A 21,664-nucleotide genomic window follows, 5' to 3' on the forward strand; every position below is an offset into this window, starting at 1 on the left:
TTGGACTGTTTTCATGTGGGGCCATAAGTATTTTTGTTTTGGTTGGGTTTATTTTGAGTTTTGCCATCCAGGTGATTATGTCGGTGAGGTATTTATTGAGAGCCTTGTCCCAGTCGTTGTCGTTAGTTATCTTGAAAAGGAGTTGGGTGACGTCTGAGTAGTTGTAGGCTGTCAGTCGATAGGCTTGAATGAGTTACATTAGGGGGTCATATGGATGTTGAGGTGGAGTGAGGAGAGGCTTGATCCTTGTGTAACACTGCATGTAATATTTTTTGTGTTCGATGTGAATGGTGTAATGTGGGTTTTTTCTGTTCGGTCGATGAGGAAAGATTTCAGCCATTGTAGTGCAGAGCTTTGTATTTCTCCATCTCTTGATTAGGACTGTGTACTGATCTTATCAAAGGCAGCTGATATGTCCAGTAGTACAAGTGCTGATTGGGTGTTGTTGTCCGTGTTCATTTTTAGTTTGTCCCATATGGAGAGGAGTGTCCATTCTGTTCCTCTCATGGGTCTGAAACCGACTGGGGATTGGTTTAGTATTTCATTGCCTTCTATATGATGTGGTGATACTTTGTACATGTGGTTATCCAGGATTTATGCGGGGGATGGTAGGTTTTATATGGGCCTGTTAGGAGGGTCATCTGTATTTTCTGTCTCATCTTTTAGGAGAGGTTTGATGTACGGTGATTTCAATGACTTTGGGACTATTCCAGTGTTTCGTGATAGGTTAATTATTAGTCAGATGTAGAGGGCTGGTGTTTTGTGTAACAGTAGCTTTTTGTGGCTATCCTGTGGGCATGGGTCGCTGGGAAATCTGGCTATGTTGGAATCATTTAACAGTTTGTCGAAGACTTCCTCGCTTAAACGTTCAAATCAATAGAGTGTTGTGTTGGCTGTTGGGGTGCTGGTTTCTGGCAGGGTGTTTGTGGTCCTGCGGGATGTGTGGATGGCCTGCTGTATTGTTTCTATTTTTGCTTTTAGGTGGCCCGTGATGCTGTCTCATAGGGTTTGCGAGGGTATGATGATGTGGTTGCATGAAGTTGGGTTCTTGATTTCATTTATGATTCCAAACATGACTTTTTGTGGGTTTGTTGCCGATTGGATTCTCGCGGTATAGTATACTTTCTTGGCTTTCAGAACTGTTGATTTGAATAGCCGGATTTGTCGCTAGTAGTTAATCTTGCCTACTTGGTTGTAGTGCTTGCTCCATAGCTTTTCTAGATTCTTGTTAGTTTTTTCAGTTCACTTAGTTCCTCCGTGAACCATCTTGCTGCAATTTTTTCGGTGTGGGTTTGAAGAGTTTTATGAGTGTTAGTTGTCTAACGCTTCTGTGATCCAGGTGTGAAGGTTGTCTTCAACTGTGTCTGCAGTCATTTCGAAGTGTCTGGCTTGGTAGTTTCTAATATTTGTGCTAAAGTCTTTTCTAGTTTCTTTTGTTTGTTGCTGGTAGTTGTGCGTTTGTGGGCATTATGCGGCTCAGGATTTTGACGGTGAAAGGGATGATATGATAGTCGCTCCATACGACAGTCGAAAGTCCATCCCTGCAGACAATTGCATCTAGTGTGTGTCCAGCTCTCTGAGTGGCTCTGTGCACTATTTGTTTGAGATTAAGAGTTTCCAGTAGGGCGCAGAGGGAGTTTGTTAGGATTTCCTTTTCTCTTTCGAACCAAATGTTGAAATCTCCCAGAACAATGTTATTGTGATTTGTAGAAAGGTTAGCTATGGCATCTGTGAGTTTTGCGTCGAGATTAGGGTTATAGGTGGGTGGTCTGTAGATCAGAAGGAAGAGTATGTTGAATTTGTTGTTGAGCTTGACTAGGAGTGAGCCGCAGTCTTCTATGTCAGTTGATGGTAGTGGTGAGGAGCTGATTTGATGATTTTTGTGCGCTAGAGCGATTCCGCCTCCTCCTATGGTTACTCTGTTAATGTGACGAATCGGGAGCATTCGTCCCTTTGTCCCAAGGTGGAGCCACCCGTTGTGAGGCTAGGGATGTGAGCCTGCTACACAAGACCCTACATAGGGGGTCTGGGCAAATGGGACCTCACTGGGAGTGACTCCCCCATAGCGGACAAGGACTCCCATTCCCAAGGGGAACTCCCTTTGGAAGACACGTTTTCTGCATTTATGGGACTGCCTTATATCAAAACAATGTGTCTTACTCCTATTTTGTACTCCTATTTTGATGCAGACAATGCTGGCTCAAGCAAGCTATGGACGAAGAGGGACATATCCCTTTAAGAACAAATCACTATAAAATTAGAATGAGGAAGCCCGAAAGGATGAGCGAGAACAGTATGAAAGGGAAGCCCTTTTGCATCAAAGCGCCTTGGAGAGATGGAGCCAAGCAAGGCCTCAGAACCTTCAGCACTCCGGGAAGCATAGTGCCCCATCGGAGACACCGGTGGGCTAGAGAGGTGAATAACAGGGTAGCTGTTGTCCGAAAGGACGAGCAAGCAGCGTACGAAGTGGTGGTGTGACCGCAGACATCCCATGATGGACCGGGCACCTGTACAACGATGCAGAGACCAACGAGGCTGAGAGCGGCACTAGCTCCCAGCGACTGCTGTACAGTGAAGGCAGCAGTCAAATAGCACGCCGGACCTAGGGTGAGTGAGAAACCAGACTGGAGAGAGGTGAGCAGCAAACCAAAGCAAACGGATGGTCGAGAGAGCTGACCAAGAAACCTGAGCAAGTGCCAAGCCCTGCAAGCATAATCCCGAGGACAACAGGTACCGGGGTATGCTGGAGTGGCGGGAGGCTGACGGAAAGACTTGCAGTACTGAGTTGGGATGATAAAAATAATAAGGGTGATAAAGAAAGAGAAACCCAAGTCATTGAAACTTCAGAGGAAATGGTGAATAATAATGATGAGTGTGAAGTATTAACTCAGAGGAGAAAGACATTTGGGGTTACAAGCACCTCGGAGAGACCTCAAGGAAAGTTAGATGAAGATAAGTGAATACTTAATAAAGAGTAATACGGCACAGTGTGTAATAAAAGTGTTGAGTGAAATAAAACAAGACAGACAGGATAAGAGTTCCCAAGAGTGGAGAAACTTCAAAGTTTATCAAAAGCTCAAACTATATACAATAAGAGGAAGAAGGTCAAGACAATATGTGGAAAACATTAAGGACAAGAGTCAAGTGAATTGGAGCCTAAGATATAGTGACTGTTGGAAAGAGTTACAGGAACTCGTAGACCAGACCCGCCAGTCTTATTTCAAGAGATCACCCAAAAAAAAACATTGCGAAAGAGAGACTTTTGTGTTTGGAAGAACATTGTTGAAAGAAGAAACCCTGATAATAGGCCACAAGACAAAGAGACGAAGGGGAAGCCACATAACGAGAGACATTTGTCTGGCTAAGTGTAGTTATACAGACCAGCCGTTAAGGTCGGCACCCGCAAAGGGACCTTGTAGTAAGGCGTTAAGTGGTTAACGGCGCCGCAATCTTTTACGGCACTGTTAATCCCTTAACGCCTGGGTCGTAATGAGGCCCAATGAGTTTCTCTGTTTCGATTAGTTGTAATCAGATGTTTGGTTGTCTTTTTTTTTTCCAATCTCTGGTTATGTAAAGGGTGTGGGTCTTGAGGGATTCCACTCGAGCTCTCGTCCTTCTTGGTGTCGTTCCGATGCCGTTTTCTCCATTGCAGGGTTCTGTGTTTTGTGGTTTGATAGTAAATTGGGTCTCTTCTAGTGTTCCCTGGGCCCTTAGTTGTGGGCTGTTTGGTTTCTGGTGTGATGGCTTGTGGATGGAGAGGTAGCAGGAGAAGTACAAGGTCTTTCTTCTAGTCTTAGTCCGGATCTTTAGTTTGTTTACTGTGTGCTGGTGGTGATTTAAAGGTGGTGTGAATTCCGGTAGGTTGTTCTTGTTGTTTTATGGGGGGGAGGGGGGTGTTTCTTTTGTCCTTTTTGTTCCGTTTCCCATCCTTGCATACTTGTCCTTCTTTTATCAGGGTATCTTTGTAGTTGTGGATGTTTTGTGATTGCTGTGGGTCGCTGATCTACTGATGTTATGGTTGTGTGTCAACCTGTTCCGGTAGTTGGCTTCCTGGTTGGGTGAGCCGGTTGGCGTTCGATGATGTTGATACGTTCTGTTGGTTCTAATTATGCCACTTATGTCTTGTTGTTGAGCATACACAAAATAACATCTACCACGTTTAATGGCTTAACACAGTGGTGAAAGCCTCGCTGTTTTACGGTGGGGGACGCCTGCATTTGTCAGGGCCTGGTACGCTTTTTGGTTACAGGGGCGAAAGCCCTCCTGTGGGGAGGTTTTTCTTGGTCTCTGAAGTTTTCTGAGGTTCGCATTAATATGCTTTGAAAGCAGTCGGAGTTGCAGTGGGAAAGGTTGGGTTTCCAGGTGCAGAGGCCCAAGGGACACAGTCCAAGGTGTTTAGGTTCAAGGTGTCTAAATTGAGCGGTTGTGAAGATTGAGAAAGGTGGCTAATTCGAGGCATAGAGGTTAGCGCAGCTAAATTAGAGCAGGTATTATTTCGGATGTCTCGTTTCAGAGGTAGGAGGGTTTGAGTTCCCTGTGGGAATGGATGCAGTAGGGTTGGAAAAAGAAGGCTTTGAGAGTTGACACACATGAGTTTGCAGTATGCAGGAACAATCAGAGAGGTAAAGATTCTTAGTCTCAAAGTTCACAAAGGCTAGGTCCAAAAGGTTGTGAGATGATCAGGCAACAGGATTTGAGCTGGCGATGTTCAGATTCTCAGGATTGAGGATGGCATAGACGAAAGAGGCAGAGGGCCAAAATTATAGTTGAGCAAATTACTTACCTCTGGTAATGTTCTTTCGACTGGATCTTCCTCCCACATATTCCTCATCTTTGATATACTCCAATATCCTGCTTGCAGCTTGGAAACCTTTATCAGCAGAGGGAGCCATGTGTCGTCATCAACCTCGTGTCCCTCGAGAGCCTCCATCCTCGACGTTGACGCTGTTATATATGGCACACACCGCGCCCGTTGTGTTTTTCCTCTCACCAGCACAGCAGCCTGGAAGATGAGAATACTTGAGCGTTAACAGAGAGGAAGGTGTAAACCACGTTCTTGACAGAGGGAAAAGATGGGAGGGCAATGAGGAATACGTGGGAGGAACAGCCAGTCGAAAGAACATTACCAGGGGTCAGTAATTTGTTCTTCAAATGGATTGTGTCCTCCCACGTATTCCTCATATTTGATATTCTTCCATAGCAGTGTGTTGCAGGAAGTGGGAAAGAAGAGTTTTTATTTTTGTTTAATTTTGGTTTATGCTGTGTAACACAGCCTTTCCAAATCTGGATTCCCGGCCCGAAAGGGAATCTAAACAGTAGAATTTTGCAGAAGGCCAGGTGGCAGCATTGCAGATGTCTTGTAGCGGTATCCCTCTCTGGAGGGCTAAAGAAGTGGCTATACCTTTGGTCGAGTGGGCCCTTAGACCTTCGGGAACCTCTTGTAACATTCAGATATACAAAGTATGATCAGTGTTTGTTTTGTGACCGCTTGTCCCATTATGTGGCCCGCATAGTCAACATATAGTTAGTCGTCTACTCTCATCTTAGAAACCCTGTTGATGTAAAATCTCAAGGCTCTCCTAGGGTCAAGTCTGTGTAACCTCTCCTCCTCTTTAGATGGATGAGGAGGAGGTTAGAAGGCCGGTAAAACAATTTTTTGTGTCAGATGAAGTTCTGACACTACTTTTGGCAGAAAAGAGGGATGAACCCTCAAAACTACTTTGTCCTTATGAAAGACCATGGATGGTGGTTTTGAACACAAGGCCTGAAGCTTGCTCACTCTGCGAGCAGAAGTAATGGCTGTTAAGAATACAGTTTTTAAAGACAATGGGGGTCATTACGAGGTTGGAGGTAAGGGATTACCGGCACCGGTAAGGGTGCCGATGCCGGTAATCCCTTACCTCCGTATTCCGAGTTCCCTTTGCGGGTCCTTCCTTACCTCCTGCTTTTAGCAGGAGTTAAGTACGGGACCCGCAAAGGTACCTCGGAGGTAGTTACAGTACCGTAATTTACGCTGCCGTAATTACCTCCTTCCCCATTCCCATTCCCATTGAGCCCTATGGGGCAGAAATGGGAATGGGGAAGGGCAAAAGGTGAATGGGGAATTACCGGTCCCTCCAACCCTGGAATGGACCGGTAATTACTCCATTCACCATGCCGGATTTGGGACGGTTTCGGAGGCAACCATGGAGCTAATTACTCCATGGTTAGCTCCAAACCCGGAATGAGGCCCAATATCCTAAGTGGACAAGAACGTAATGGTTCAAATGGAGAACCCATCAGGAAGCTTAAAACTAGGTTGAGATCCCAGACCGGAACAAAAAAAGTAACCAGTGGGAAGATGTTGGTCAAACCTTTTTAGAAATTAGATTACTATAGGAACCTTGAAGTAGGAACCTTGTTCCGGAGAACTCTTGCAAATGGACAGCGCAGCCAGATAGCCCTTGGCTGTAGCAACCTGTAGCCCCTAATGGGTTAAATGTAGTAGACAAGTCAAAAACGATTGGCGTGTCACAAGTAAATCGATCAATTCCTTTATCTCTACACCAGCTGCAAAATGTGTTCCAATGGCAGCGGTATAAAGGTTTTGTTACTGGCCTTCAGGCCGAAAACAACACCCCCATGACATCTTCCGGAAGGTCCCAATCTTTTTACCTCAACCTCTCAGAAACCATGCGTGGAGAATGAGGGTACTGATCACTGGATGAAGAATGCAACCCCCCTCTTGGGGGAGAGAATGTCCTCTCTTTGCGGAAGATGAATTCAAGGGCAAATGGACATTTTCAGAGGTTCCGGGTACCACATTCTCGTGGCCCAATCTGGCACAATCAGGATCATGAATTTCCAAAATGTTCTTAGACCAGAGAACATGAAGAATGACAGGGACTGGCAGAAGCAAGTACAGAAGTGGAAATTCCCAGTCCACTATGACCGCGTCCCCTAACGCTCCTCTTGGGGAAAGTTCCCTGCATTAGAACTGTTCGCACTTCCGGTTGACCACTTGTGGGGTTCACCAAAGGGTGATGTTCTCTTAAAGGACTTCCCGAGGTAACTCCCACTCGTGGGAGACTGCTCTGCCTGCTCAGAGCACTCACCGCTGTTTTCTCTTCTCTGGCCAGATGTACTGCTGACAGAGATTCCTTCTTGCAGTGCCCAAAACCAGAGCTCCATTGCCTCTCTGTACAGAGGCTGTGACCCCACACCTCCTCTCTTGTTGAGGTAATGCATGGCCACTGTGTTTTCCAACATTATCAGGACACTCTTTCCTCATACAGAGGGCAGGAAGGCCATCAGCGCTAGTCTGATTGCCCACAGCTCCAAAATGTTGTCATGCAGTATGGACTCAGACAGAGACCAGTGTCTGCTGATTGTTAGACCATTGGTGTGACCCCGCAACCCGATAGGGAGGCATCTGTAACCACCGTAATCGCCAGTCATGGTTGCCAAAAGGGTTCCCCCTTCAACACATTCTCCTTGACAGACCACCACAAGAGATCCTTCACGACCCTGTTCGGGATTCGTAGCAGATCCGTCATCCTTCTGGAGAATTGTGACCACTGAGTCCTGAGGGCCCACTGAAGAGATCTCATTCTCAGACAACCTCTGGCACCAGAAAAATGCAGGATGCCATGAGACCGAGCAACATCAGAAAAGCGAAAGCCGGAAGATTTGAGGCACTTTGAAATTTGTTTAGTATTTGCGGTATGAAAGTAGCCCTCACCTCGGGTTATGGGTCCAGGACTGCACCAATGAATTGCAGCTTCTGAAAAGGTGTCATGTGGAACTTCTTGAAGTTGAGGGAGAAGACCAGCTTGTGGAGACAGTGCCTGTTTGGGTAAATGGGCTCTGATCAGCCAATCGTCCAGGAAAGGGTAGATGTGAATGCCTCCGGTCCCCACTGTATATTGGTGAAAACCCTTGGCTAGAGGTCAGCCCGAATAGCAGAACTCGAAACTGATAGTGAGAACTGCCAATGGCGAATCTCAGGTATTTCCTGTGCTTCAGATGAATTTGCACATGAAAATAAGCATCCTGAAGATGCAATGACACCATCCAATCCTGGAGCTGAAAGGCCTGGAGGATCTGCAAAAGAGTGACCATCTTGAACTTGTCCTTCCTCAAGTCCAAGATGGGCCACAACCCTCTGTCTTTTTTCGGCATCAGAAAATAAGGAGAGTACCAACCTTGATTGCTTTCTGCTACAGGTACCTGTTGGAATGCACCCTTCTTCAACAGTGTCTGAACTTCCTGTAGGAGGAGCGGATTTGGTACTTTCAAGGACTGGCCTCCTGGGGACAATCTAGTGGTCTCTTTAGAAAAGGGAGGCAGTAACCATGGCCGACTGTTTGTAGTGCCCAAGCATCTGTTGTAATACTTCACCATTCTTTGAGATGCTGGGAGAACCTGCCTCCCATCACGGTCTAATGATTTAGGTTTTCATAGTGGTTTTTTGGCACCAGTTGGTACAGAAGGCAAGGCAGCGCATACTGCTGCAGCAATTCTGCCTCTACGTCAGAGGCGTAGACAGAGTAGGGCCTGAGTGGGCAAGGCCCATCCAAAATCTGTAAATGCCCACCCTGCAGCATTGTGTGGGCATTTACAGATGTTAATGTCACTGTGGTGGCCCAACTACATTAGCTCTGGGCCCGACTTGTTGGACAATCCTGGCTACGACTCTGCTGTACGTTCTCGATGGCCTCCTCTGTCCCCTCTGGTTAAATTGACCTCTTCCTCTGCTAATTGAGGAATAGTAACAAAATTAACGATCTCTCCATCCCTGACCAGAAGATGGAGCTGTTCAACCTTGTTGTGGCTACCTAATGGCCCGACTCAAAGATTTTGCCGCTGCCTTAGACGACTGCAATTTTTCAAGACTTTCATCTGCTTTAGAACCAAACAAGTAAGACCCTTCAAACAGCATATCCAATAATCTGGATTGCATGTCAGAAGCAAACCCTCATTCACGAAGCCAGGCAAATCGTCTAAGCACTGTCCCAGCTGCCATAGAACGGCTAATACAATCTGCAGTGTCTAGCCCTGACTGCAATGATTGGCACATAGCATCTTTACCGACCTGAATAATGCTTAAAAAAAATCCCTTTCTTCACTCTCTGGGTTGTGTTCAGATGCCATGGCTATCACCTCTCACAAAGTGTAGATGAACTTCGCTATAGCACAAGTTGCATTTGAAACTTTCTTTCCCATGGCATCAAGCCTTTTATCCTCCATGTCCGCAGGGACTGTGGGATATGCTGCTCCTTTAGATGCAGCAGTAGCTGTTTGCACACAGCTTTGTGGACTCGGATGTTTCGAAAGAAACTCTGATGAGGGTCTGTATTTTTGTGTAAAATCCTTGTGAACCGCGGGGATGGTATCTAGACCTCTATTCTTCACTGCTGTATCGAAGTGAAGGACTGGGTCCTTAGAAGGTGCCCTGTCCAAAATATCTGTAAGGTCATCCTGTTCATATTCAACAGATGGTCTACCCCATCCAAGGTAGTCAATAACCTTTGCCATTAGTGATCTATAAGATACATCAGCATGATCCACCAGGGGGCGCAGAGATGTGCTGAAGCATCTCAGCTCGTCTCCTCCGAAGGGCACCGTTTGAGGGTCTTGAGCCCCCCCCAGCACCGCCGGAGTGAGGAGTAAACCATACCCCCACCTTGCCATCGTTGGTGGGCACATCACCCTGAAATTTGAACTTCCGCGGTGGAGCCGCTGTGAAACCACGACCCGTTGTAGTTTGGAGGGATAGTGACCCCTCCCCCCTTCGGCGCCGCGGCTCCACGAGAAACTACGCGGAGCCCGGGCTTGAGAGCGGCCTGTGACAAGGCCGAGCGACGCCGGCTGGTGCCTTCCCCCTTCTCCCCGGAGGGAGGTAGTGGCGGCAGGGCGCGCCCTGGATGTAGCTGGACCCGCTCTCCCTGGGGCAGACACAAGCCCCCTGCAACGTCCGGGGAGGGCCCGGAGCGGCGCCGCTGGGTCCCCCTGTGCCTGGAGAGCCGCCGCGAGGCCCGCGGAGAGCGAGATCGGGCAGAGTAAGAGAGCCCCCGCCGAGGGTTTACTGCGCTGTGAGAGGCACGAAAGCGGAGAGCTTGGACCTGGCCCCGAGGCATGGGGACGGCCGGCGGGGCCCTTCCCCTGGCCCGCTCAGATCGGATGCGGCATCAACCCTACGGGGTGGCACCAGCGGGCCCATGAGGTGAGGAGACCACGGCGGGACCCGAACAGCACCCTGAGGACCTCCAAGATCGTGGGAGGAAACGGAGCAACACAGGGGGTGGTCCACTACCCCTTCCATTGAACCGGGAGGGTTATTGAGGGAGTCTCCTTGCGTCTGCGGGACCCCCCGGGGAAAAACTGCCAGTCATAGACAGTATAGACTCTTTGGCAGAGGGCCTGCAACCAATTATTTGGGCATCTCCCGCCTGGCTGGGGTGGAGAGCCCATTTGCAGGACAAGGAAAGACGCAGAAGTGCGGGTACGAGGTGGTATACCAGTGGCGGTGCATTCTGCACCTACGAGGGGGAACCCGTGAGAGACCAGGACCTCCTGCAAAGCGTCTTCGCTCCCTGTGCTTCCAGAGTGATCGGGCCCTGCCCCGAGCGAAGCCGGCGGTGAGGCCCCCTGAACACGCGCTTTTTGGAGGCAGACCCCTCGAGTCATAGATGTCCGGGGGGGGCCTATGAGTTGGAAGGAGGCACTACAGAGATTTCGCCGTCCGTCCCCGGGCCCCCAAGTACGTCCTGAAATGGCGGCACAGACACCAGGAAGCTGCGGACACCAGCACTGTCACCAGGGGCATGGCGGCCCTCCTGGAGGAAATCAGATGTCACCAGGGGCATGGCGGCCCTCCTGGAGGAAATCAGAGGCTTCAGGGCAGATATAGCGCTGCGACTGGACACCCTGGACAAGAAAGTTGACAAAATAGACGATAGAGTTCTCGCGCTCGAGAATAACACTGCCTCCAACGATATCTTCGAGACCAATTCGATATGCGCCTTGCGGAGCTTGAAAGGAGGGAAGAGAAATGCTCCTTGAAGTTGGATGACTTAGAGAACAGGGAACGTCGGTGTAACTTGCGCTTTCTAGGTTTCCCGGAGCACGAAGGTGAAACGCAAGCGGACATCAATAAAGCTGTTGGCGCAGTGGTCGGTTTGCTGTTCGGAGGGGCCAACACGAATGTGCCCACCATCGACAGGGCCCACAGAGCGGGCGCATCCTCCAGAGGCCCCAGGTCCATTCTTGTTCGCTTTCACTATTTTGCCGAGAAAAGCAAGATTCTCGAATTGGCTCGCAAGACAGGCCCAGTGGAGTGGGAAGGGGCCCAAATCTCAATCTATCAGGATCTGTCAGCTTTTACATTGGCAAGGCGCCGCCTATGCTCTCCGCTGACAGAAATGCTCCAGTCCAAGGGGGTCCGGTACAGGTGGGGGTACCCCTTCTCACTCTCTTTTGAGTTTGAAGGCTATAAGTATGCCCTGGTGACGGAGGACAACATCCAGAGAGTGTCAGGCGAACTATTGGCCAGTCCGAATATGGAACCGGGTGACCAGGAGGGTGAGCGAGCTCCAACAGGCCCAAAAGGGACCAGGGCCCCAAGGGAAAGACGCAGGGTTCGAGGCCAAAGGAAGTTCAGGAGATTGGCCCCGGCATCCCCGGGGCTCCCGACAACATGAAAGGGCCCGTGGTGATCAATGAAAAAGCCCGCAATCGACTTTGTGAGTGGATGGGGGAAACAATTGTTTATACCCAGGGACGACCTTGGGGGTGGGGGGGGGGCTCGAGTTGTTATTAATCAAGAGTTATTGAGCCCGGAGGGGAAGACAATGGTGGCCTGGTTGGCGATAGAATGACACCAAAGACCTGCCAGGCAATCAGGGGGGAGGGGGAGGAGGGGGGAAAGTAAGGGGGTTGGGATGTTGGGGTTACAGTTATGGAATGCCAAGTTTTGGGGTCTACTACGCAGCCCCAGGGTTTTCACGAGCCTCTAACGGGGTGGGCAAGCACTGTGGGAGCAGGAACTGTTGCTGTTTTTCGAGGGGAGCTACAAGCTTTTATCAGTGTATTAATGGATGATTTGCTCCAATACTTGACAGTGGGATCGTTAAATGTGCGGGGGCTCAACTCGCCTACAAAGAGGTTGTTGTTGGTGCGGGAATTTGCAAGGCTCCGGCTTCACTTCTTATTTGTACAGGAAACTCACTGGGTTCGGGGGAAAGGAACCAAAGCTCAGGGCTAAAACTATTGATCAGGTATTCACTGCATCTTCTCAGGCAAAGAAGCAAGGAGTAGCTTTGGTGGTATCCCCGGGGCCCATTTTGTGTTCAAATCTTTGAAATCAGATCCAGATGGACGATATCTCATGGTTAAGGGGGAGGTGCGGGGTCGGCTGTTTACTCTGGTGTGTATTTATGCCCCGAATGAAGCACAAGATGCTTTCTGGGTTGGAATGAAAGAAATAATATCATTCTCGGAGGGTACCCTATTGGTTGGTGGAGATTTTAATATGGTTCTATGCCCCGAGAGGGATAGGAAATCTGCTAAGCCCTGCCCGAACATGCGCCTTCACGAGAGACTTGCTGTGGCCTTTCGCGAAGTGAACAGGGAACTGGGCCCGAGTGACACATGCACCTGCAAGCAGGGTCGGAATCCCGACTATACTTTTTACTCAAGGCCCCACGCAGCTTTCTCCCGTATTGATTACATTTTGGTTGAGACTTCGCTTCAGAGGGAGGTCACTGACTCGGGAGTGGAGATTGTCCCCTGGACTGACCACGACATGGTGAAAATTAGACTGGGTCTCCCCCCCCTGCCCCAGCAGTAGGTTCCCGGTGGAGGTGTAATGACCTTCTTCTACAGGACAAAGAGGTCCACCAATCCCTTCTGGTGGCCATAGAGGACTATTTTTCCCTCAATGATAACGGTGAGGTTGGGGTCATGGGAGTATGGGAGGCATTTAAGGCTACTATTAGAGGCACCTTCATTGGGATAGGGTCGGGGAAAAAGAGGGAAAGAGCCTGGGAGGAGAAATCACTAAGGGAAAAGATAGAAGCTATACAACCAGGGGGGAAATTAAAAACACAGATGTTCCCTGGGAAATGGGAGGAAATGCAGAGGTTACGAACCAAGTTAGCGGACCTCCTTGTGGGACAGACGGAGAAGAAACTCTCTTTCTTAAAAAAGAAATATATGGAAAAGGGGGAAAAGGCGGATAAGATACTGGCTTGGAGGCTTCGTGAGTTCAGAAACAGCAGAAGGGTCAATTCCATCCACACCCCGGAGGGGGACTCGACAGTGCGGGATAGTAAAATCGCGGAACAATTTAGGCGATATTATGAAAGGCTGTACAGCTCGGAATACGTGGGTGATGTGAACGAGGTTGATAACTTTCTCGACTCCCTCCCGATCCCGGGCCTCCACACCGACAAAGCTGAGTTACTGGAGCTGCCCATAACCCCACAAGAAATAATAGATACCATATCCTCGCTGAAAAGAGGAACAGCCCCAGGGGACGATGGCTACACAGTCAAGTTTTATAAAACTTATCGGTCCACGCTTGCCCCATTCATGGCCAAGATGTTCAATGCTGCATTGAATCAGGGCTCCCTCCCACCCACGATGTCGGCTTTGATTGTAGTGCTCCCTAAGGAGGGAAAAGATCCCGCCTATTGCCAATCATATCGCCCCATTTCCCTTCTTAACACTGATGTTAAAATCCTGGCTAAACTCCTAGCAAATAGATTGGCGGAACTCCTCCCTTCCCTAGTACATGGCGATCAGGTGGGTTTTGTTTCGGGGCGCCAGGGATCAGACAACATTAGAAAAACCCTCGATCTCATGCATGAAGCTTCAAAACAGGAGGTGGAAGGCTACCTTCTTTCGCTAGACTCAGAAAAGGCCTTCGACCGTGTCGAGTGGCCTTACATGGGCAGAGTTCTTCGCAATAAGGGGTTGGGAGACAACTTCTGTGGGTGGATCGCAGCACTTTACAACGGCCCCTCAGCGAGAGTATTGGTCAACGGAGGCACCTCAGAGCCGTTCTCCCTTTCCAGGGGCACCCAACAGGGACCTTTCTCCTCTTTTATATGCTTTGGCGATGGAACCCCTGGCTATAGCAGTCAGGACAGACCAGGAGATCACGGGGATAAGGTGTGGCGACTGCGACTTTAAACTATCCTTATTCGCAGATGATATCCTGGGCTACCTAACCAACCTCTGGGTCTCCCTACCACAGTTATTTAATCTCATACACTACTTCGGCTCCTTCTCGGGGCTGAAGGTAAATACGTCCAAGTCTAGCATAATGCCCATGGGTCCAGGGGAACATGAGATTGAGGGCAGCACCGAAATACTGGGGGTAAGAATAGAGCGGGAATCCACCAGATACCTGGGCACCACCATCCCCAGAGACCTCTCCCAACTATACCAATGCAATTTCCCGGGGATCTTGGGTCAGGTTAGTAGCAACCTTAAACGTTGGGCTCCCCTTACACTCTCTTGGCTGGGGCGCATGGTTACGGTGAAGATTAATATTTTGCCCTTCCTCCTTTATCTCTTCGCGGCGCTCCCTGTGGTGATACCCGAGGCCTTTTTTGAGGTACTCCAATCCCGGGTCCTCCAATTTATCTGGAATGGCAAAAGGACGAGAGTCAAGACTTCTACTTTGACCCTTCCAAAGTCAGATGGTGGGTTCGGTCCCCCGGACTTCAGGCTTTACTATAAAGCAGCCCAGCTCAGAGTGATGTTGGAACATATGAGGGATGACATGGGAACATATTGGACATATATTGAGGCCATTCATGCCCACCCGAGAAAAGTTAAAGACCTTTTGTGGGTCCCCCCTAGGGTTCTCCCCTCACATCTCAGAACTCATCCCACCTTGGCGGCCCTCTGGGCGGCTTGGAAGCCTAACGCCGCTAACAAACAACTATCCTCTTGGCCATCCCCCCTGACTTCGCTCTGGGGCCCCCCTATTGATCTGGGCTCCAAGGGATTCCGAGACACCCAATCTTGGTCAGACATGGGCCTGGAGAGAATCTCTCAATTGTATCGTGAGGAGGGCTTTATAGAATATGACAAACTGACCGAAGCATTGCCGGACAACCCTCCCTCAGTCTTCGAATACCTACGCTTGAAGGGGATCTTGACCCACCCTCGCTGGGCCGATCGTCTCAAACGCCCCCTCACCCCTTTCGAGACTATCCTGACCAAAAGCACAACTCGGAGGGGCTCCTTATCTATGTTCTATAGCGTCTTGATAACAGCGGACCTGGAGGGCGGACAACCTTTCAAAAAGATCTGGGAAGCTAGGCTGGGCATGCCTCTGGATGACCATACGTGGAGGGCAATCTTTAAATGCATTTTCACGGGTTCTCTATATACGGCTGCTATGGAACATAACTTCAAAATTCTCCATTCATGGCACCGCCCCCCGGCCACCCTGTCCAAAATGTTTAGGGATGTGTCTCCCTTTTGCCCCAGAGGGTGTCACCAACGGGGCACATGGTTTCATCTGTGGTGAGAATGCCCAGTCATTCAGGTTTATTGGTTGGAACTACTTAGCTGGATTAAGGAAATTGAGGGGTTCTGCCTGACCTTACTGCCATTGGAAATCCTCCTGGGCACCCCCACGCTGGAGACAGAACTGAATACGTTCCCTAAGGTCATTGGGGCCATGTTGAGAGCAGGGAGGCTAGCACTCGCCCAAAAGTGGAAAAGTGCATTGGCCCCGTCCAAAGAGGAATGGCTCTGCAAACTCAGGTCGATTTTCATATATGAAAAGCTTACCGCACTAACGAACGACACCATGACGGGCTTTGTGCAAGAATGGACTGCAGTTCTTCTCCATGAGGATTGTATTTCTATGCGCCTGTAGACTGTATCTTAGGTTGCTTCCACAAGATGCCTATGTCCATTCTTCCTTGAGACTGTGATTGTTTCCCTCCGGTTAATTCACAAGCTGAACCCACTGTGTCAAGTGATTTGTCTAATTGGTATTTGGCAAGCAATCGTTCTCCCCAGAGCTACTATTGTTCGTGAACTCTCAAAACTTGGTATGTTGAAATTGGGCTAGGGTGGGGGGTTGGAGGGTGGTGGGAAGGGAGTTATTATTGGAAAAACTGACAACTTGTTTCTCTTTTTGTGTCTTACTGATGGAACAGACCGTTTCGTTCAGCCCTATATGTATGTTGTCAATAAAACAAATTGTTAAAAAAAAAATACAAAAAAAAAAGATACATCAGCATGCCCTGAACCTTCAGGGGTACGAAAACCAACCTCTGGAGAGGTGTCTAGACCACTGGCATCCTGCAGGGTGTCCACAAGGTCTCTCATTTTGTATTCCTGGGATATCAGCTCCTCTGGAACACCAGGAGTGCCGTATTCCCTACCAAAACTATAAATAGGGCTTTCTTCCTGCACTGCTTCCTCATAGATAGAGGCCATGAATTTAAAAAAAGTATTTTTCCCTGTGGTTTAAAAAGCTTCGACAGACTTTCAAAAGTCCTTGAGAGCTTCGGCCCTGACTGTTTCGGCGTTGATAGACTTGACTTCGACGCCTTCGACATCGACGAATGGGTCAGAGAAGGTGGATCCCTTCAAGGCGTCGAGGCCATGAGAGGAGCACGAGATGCCTTCTAGGCATTCAAATCCTTTGACCTACTGTCCGGGCCCTAGGGCGTGCGGTCAGTGGTTTTCACAGACGACACCCTGTCAGCTTTTCACGCGATGGGGTCGGGAGTCTAATGACTTCAATAGAGGGGCTGGCTTTGCCGCCTTGCCAAACACCTTTAACACCTGCCATCAGAACTTGTCCCGTTCCACTTAACTAGAACCCTTTTTAGGAAATCGTACCTGTTTCCCTTCAGGCGAGGAATCCGTAGACGACGAGCTGGAGTGATGACTCCTTTTCTTTGATCTCCTCGAAGATAACGAAGAGGACCGCCGAGATCTCGAACGCTTCAAACTTTTACCATGCCTCTTGGCCCGGTGCAGACATCTGCCTATTGGGTTCTAATGTTCAGACAACATTTTTGTGGGGCTCACCAAAGACAAACTCGGGGATGGTTTGCCCAAAGCAAGTTTCCCCTTCCTCTCCTTCAACACTTTTCCAGTCATAGACTGGCACGAGCAACAACATTTGATGATGTGGCCCACCCCCACGCATCAGAGACATGCTCGATGAGGATCGGTTATGGACATTTTAACCGAACACTCCGCACATTTCTTGAAGCCCGTTTTCGGGGTACGAGTAAACATTTTTGTAACAAACTCATAACTATGCAGTAAATAACACACCTAGGCAAAGAGCCAGAAGTCAGGGTTCAGGTTTAGCAAAATTGGTAAGGAGCAGGGTAGAAGCCAGTGGTTTCAAACTGGCCAAGTTCAGGAGGCGGCAGAGTTCAGGTGCCAAAAATCAGAGCGGGAGAAATTCAAACTGGTACATTTCCATATTGTTTAGGTTATGATCAGCAGCAATCAAAGGAGGGTATACCAGTGCAGTTCTAAAGTGGGCAACATTCGTAAACGGTTGAGATTAAGCCAGTAAAGCCCTAGGTATGCCGAATTCAAGTAGCAGAAATCAGATCAGCACTGCCCCATAAATGGTCAAGTTCAGAAGCAGCCGACCCCAAACCTTAAAGTGGCTGGGTTCAGTACAGTAGGAAGTCAGCTAGTGCTGTTCTAGAGTGGTTAAATATTGGGGCAGCAGGGGCCAAGTCAATGCAGCTCCAGCGTGGCCATGTTTGTAGTCTGAGGCTGAGCGCAGTCAGGGGCTGTGTACAGTGAACATCTGCATGCAGCCATCTCCACAGTTCAGTAAGTAGTTAAGTCAGAAACACAAAGTCCCAGTTCAATGAGGCCTGGTTCACTGTAATTGCACCCTCAATGCACTAAAAGTACAAAATGCAAAGATTGGGCAAAATGCTGCGAAAGCTTCAATGAAGTAATAGGCCAGTCGGGAGAACCAGTGCAGTCAGTGGACCAATTCAGCAAAGACCCAGTGTAGTTAGAATTTAAGTGTAGCTGGAGCCCCATTGCAGTGCAAGGAAGAATGCTGCGAGAGGCCCAAGCTCAGCAAGAGGCCCAGTAAAATAAGAGGCTCAGTGCAGGGAAAAGGCTCAGTGCAGGGAAGAGGCCCAGTGCAGGGAAGAGGCCCAGTGCAGGGAGAGGCTGTTGAAGTCAACGGCCACTGCAGTCAGAGGACTAGTGAAGCGAGAGGTAAAGTGCCACCAGAACTGCAGTGCAGACAAGATCCAGTGCAGTTTAGGGCCAATGAAGTGCAACTCCCAGTGCAGTCCGATATCCATTGCCATAATAGGCTGCGGGGTGAAACGCAATGTAGTAACGTCCCAGTGCAATAAGAGGCAGTCTAGGGGGAGCCTACTGATGTGGTAATCAGTGCAGGGGCTTGCCATTGCAATGAAAGTGAATGTAGAGAGTGCTCAGTGCAGTGGAAGGCAGCACAGTGAGAGGTAGTACATAACACACTAATCACCAGGATATTCTATGAACATGCACAGTGAACGGCACTGTGCAATGAGAGGCTGGTTGCAGCTAGTCATTCAGGGCAGAGGTCCAGTGCAGTGAAAGACTGAGTGTATAATGTTATGTACGTTAACAACACAGTTTAGTCTTGGATCCTTTGCTGTTGGAGCCCGTTGGATTCAGAGGAACAATTACAGTCAGAGATAGTATGAGGCCAAGCCGGTGAGGGCACAGTACAGTGTAAAGTCCAGGGCAGCAAGAGCTTCAGTGCAAAATAGTCCAGTACAGTGTGAAGTCCATTGCAAAAGTACAAAGAGAAAGAAAGAGAGACAGACAGAGAGAGACAGAGAGAGATACCAACTGCAGAAGTTCCAATGCAAGATGTTTGCAGCAAAGATCGGTCCACAGCAGTGATTTATGGGAGGCTCAAATGCACCAGGCATCATTATAGTAGTGGCCCAGTGCAGCCAGAGGCCAGGTGCAGAAAATGATCCAATGCAGCTAAACACTTGTGCTGAGAGGACCAGTATCACAGGAGATGCCCAGTGTGGTCACAAGCACAGTGCAGTGCAAGGCTCTGTGCAGCACAAACCCCAGCCCAACGCAAAGCCCAGCACAGTGATGGCATGGTGCAGTACACTTCCCCAGCGGGAAGCTAGCGTTCTGAGGTGACACGTAAGGAGTGTGTAGAGCAGTGTAGCAAGAACCTATAGCAGTGATGGCCAGTGCAGTGGTTGTCTAATACAGTGAGGAGAGTGGTGAGAGTCCAGAGAAGTGATGGGCAGCACAGTGAGGCCATGAGATGAAGTACTCCCTAAACATTCAAAACACGAAAAACAAGGATGTGGGTATTCCTAGACAGCTGCACTACAAATAAGGTCAAAGGGGAGGCACTCTTAAGCAAGACGTACACGTTCACCTTGTCATCAAAGAAACAAGAGTTCAGTGGAAGTCTCGTGCATTTCGATGAAGCGTAGGGACATACCCCACTGCAGGTAGAAGCAGAGCACGGACATAGCCGAATGCAGTGAGATACTCTAGTGCAGTTAGATGCCCCAGTGCAGTGAAAATCCCAGTGCAGTGAGAAGGAGAGGTAGCAGAGTGCGATACCTCTATGCAGCAACATATACTTGGTACACTTGTGGAGTGAGAGCAAGTACAGTGAAAGACAGAGCTGTAAAGTACTTTTGGCAGTTTACTTACCCGAGATCTCTGAGAACTTGGGGCTACCTCCCCCTCCAACAATCGCCAGTAAGTTGGATCTGTGCAGCATTTCCACCAACCAGACGCTGCCCACCTGTTCGTGGTCTGAGAGAAAAGAAGATGTGATAAAGCAGCCTCCTACCCCAGAATGTCCATTCTTTTCAACAAGAAAAATTGTTTCTGCATTTGAGCAATATTTCAACAGGAGTACATCTTACAACAAGCAGGACACAATACACTTAACAATCGTACAAATGAGATCAGTTTTAGAGCATATCTGGTATCACCACAAAGCTGCTACTTCTAGGCCTGAAGAATATACAGTTACACACACAGAAGCTAAGACTGCAGAATGAATAGTTACTAAACCAGAAGTGGATTTTCCCCCAGAGTTCCTATGACTACTGCTCTTTACATGATGTCACCTCCCAATACCCCGACCACAGGTGAGAGTATATATATGTATACCCTGTGTAAGCGAATGATTAAGCTTTGAACTGCAACATCGCCCCATGCCAGCTAATGACCATGCACTGCTCCAGAATCACACCTTACCCCTTTGTTAGCTACTACCTAAACTCACCTCCAGGACAGCCAGCTGGCTAACAGCTATTCACCAAGTTCTGCTTCAGAATCATGGCAGAGCCCTCTGTCAGCTACTAATTGATCTCTGCCCAAGGATCGTAGAGCAGAGCTCTCTGACAGCTATATACTGAGCTCCACTCCATGGCAATGTTGCAGACCTCTTTCAGATACTCTCCAAGCTCTGCTCTGGAGCCATGTCACAACCCTGCCAACAATTAACCAGTCTCTAGCTCCAGAACTGTAGCACAGGATTTCAGGGCAGCCCACTTCCAGCAACTGACCAATCTGTGCTGCAGGGTCACAGCCAAACCCCTACCACGATGAATCAACCTCTGCTCCAGGACCATATCAGAAACAGCCAATGACCAACCTCTAGTCCATGTCTACACTATAGCCCTTTCCCAGCTACCAAGCAACCACTGTTCTAGGACCATGGAACTGACCACAATTAGGTACTACCCTTGCTGCTCAGCGCAACAACCAGTGATATCCCTCTTCCTATTACAAACTGACCTCTGCTCCAGTACAATGTCACATACGCACCTGCCAGATACCAACTGAGCTCTGCTTCAAGTCCACAGCACAGCTCCCTGTCAACTAGTGACCAAGCCTCTAAGACTACGGACATGGCTAAATATGATACAAGTCATTTATAAGGTAACTGTACAAAGTGTTTCTAGGCGCAAGGATCAGGACTAAGTTTCATTTATAACGCGCCTGTACACAAGTGTTTCTAGGCGCGTGGATCAGAAATAAGTCCTGCTTGCACCTAGTGCAGAAAGTAGCTGAATATGAGCCGTACCAAGCAAACCATTGGCAAAACTCTTTTTTTCCAGACCATATTACGAATCGCTTGCATTTCAGAACACAGAATTCCCATCATTGTGAGCCTCTGCTTCCCTTAATACATCCATGTTCTTCAGGTCTAGGCTACGCCATTCAAGCTCTATCACCTTGGCAGTTATGGTGCCATATACAGCCTTCCGGTGCCTGGTGATGTGTGTTGCCCTCTGTGATGAAGTGACACAATCTGACACCCGAAAGGAAATAAGAATCACCACTAGAAGAGAGAGAATGTTGGTTTTCTCCAACAACAACTACGTGAAAGCACAAGTGGAGTCAAGTCCCAGAAATAAAAGATTTCCCTAAACAGGAGTAAATCAGGGAATCATACACTATGTAGAGAGAAAGGGGAGCAAGGAAATGTACCAGACTCTGTCAAGAATTATCTTGTGGGGAGGCATAAGCGACAGAATCAGAGGTTTGCCTGATCCTCTTGGATACACTGGGCCTCAGGAGTGAGCCGATCCACTCCTAGTCTGCCGTTATGACCTGCTGGTCTGCGGTAGGGCCTGCCGGTAGTTCAGGGCCCTACCAGCAGAAAAAT

General features: G+C 48.8%; 1 protein-coding gene across 2 annotated transcripts in view; it reads right to left on the reverse strand.

The window, feature by feature from the left end:
* WDR45 (WD repeat domain 45) overlaps positions 1–21,664 on the reverse strand; it is a 387,946-nt gene that overhangs the window by 178,571 nt on the left and 187,711 nt on the right. For both annotated transcript variants that reach the window (XM_069645221.1, XM_069645222.1), the window contains one exon: positions 19,693–19,797. In XM_069645221.1, coding sequence (XP_069501322.1) covers positions 19,693–19,797 — 105 coding nt within the window. The remainder of the gene's footprint in view (positions 1–19,692; positions 19,798–21,664) is intronic.

The sequence above is a fragment of the Ambystoma mexicanum genome, chromosome 2p (assembly GCF_040938575.1).
Source record: "Ambystoma mexicanum isolate Mex_15411 chromosome 2p, UKY_AmexF1_1, whole genome shotgun sequence".
Taxonomy (NCBI): domain Eukaryota; kingdom Metazoa; phylum Chordata; class Amphibia; order Caudata; family Ambystomatidae; genus Ambystoma; species Ambystoma mexicanum.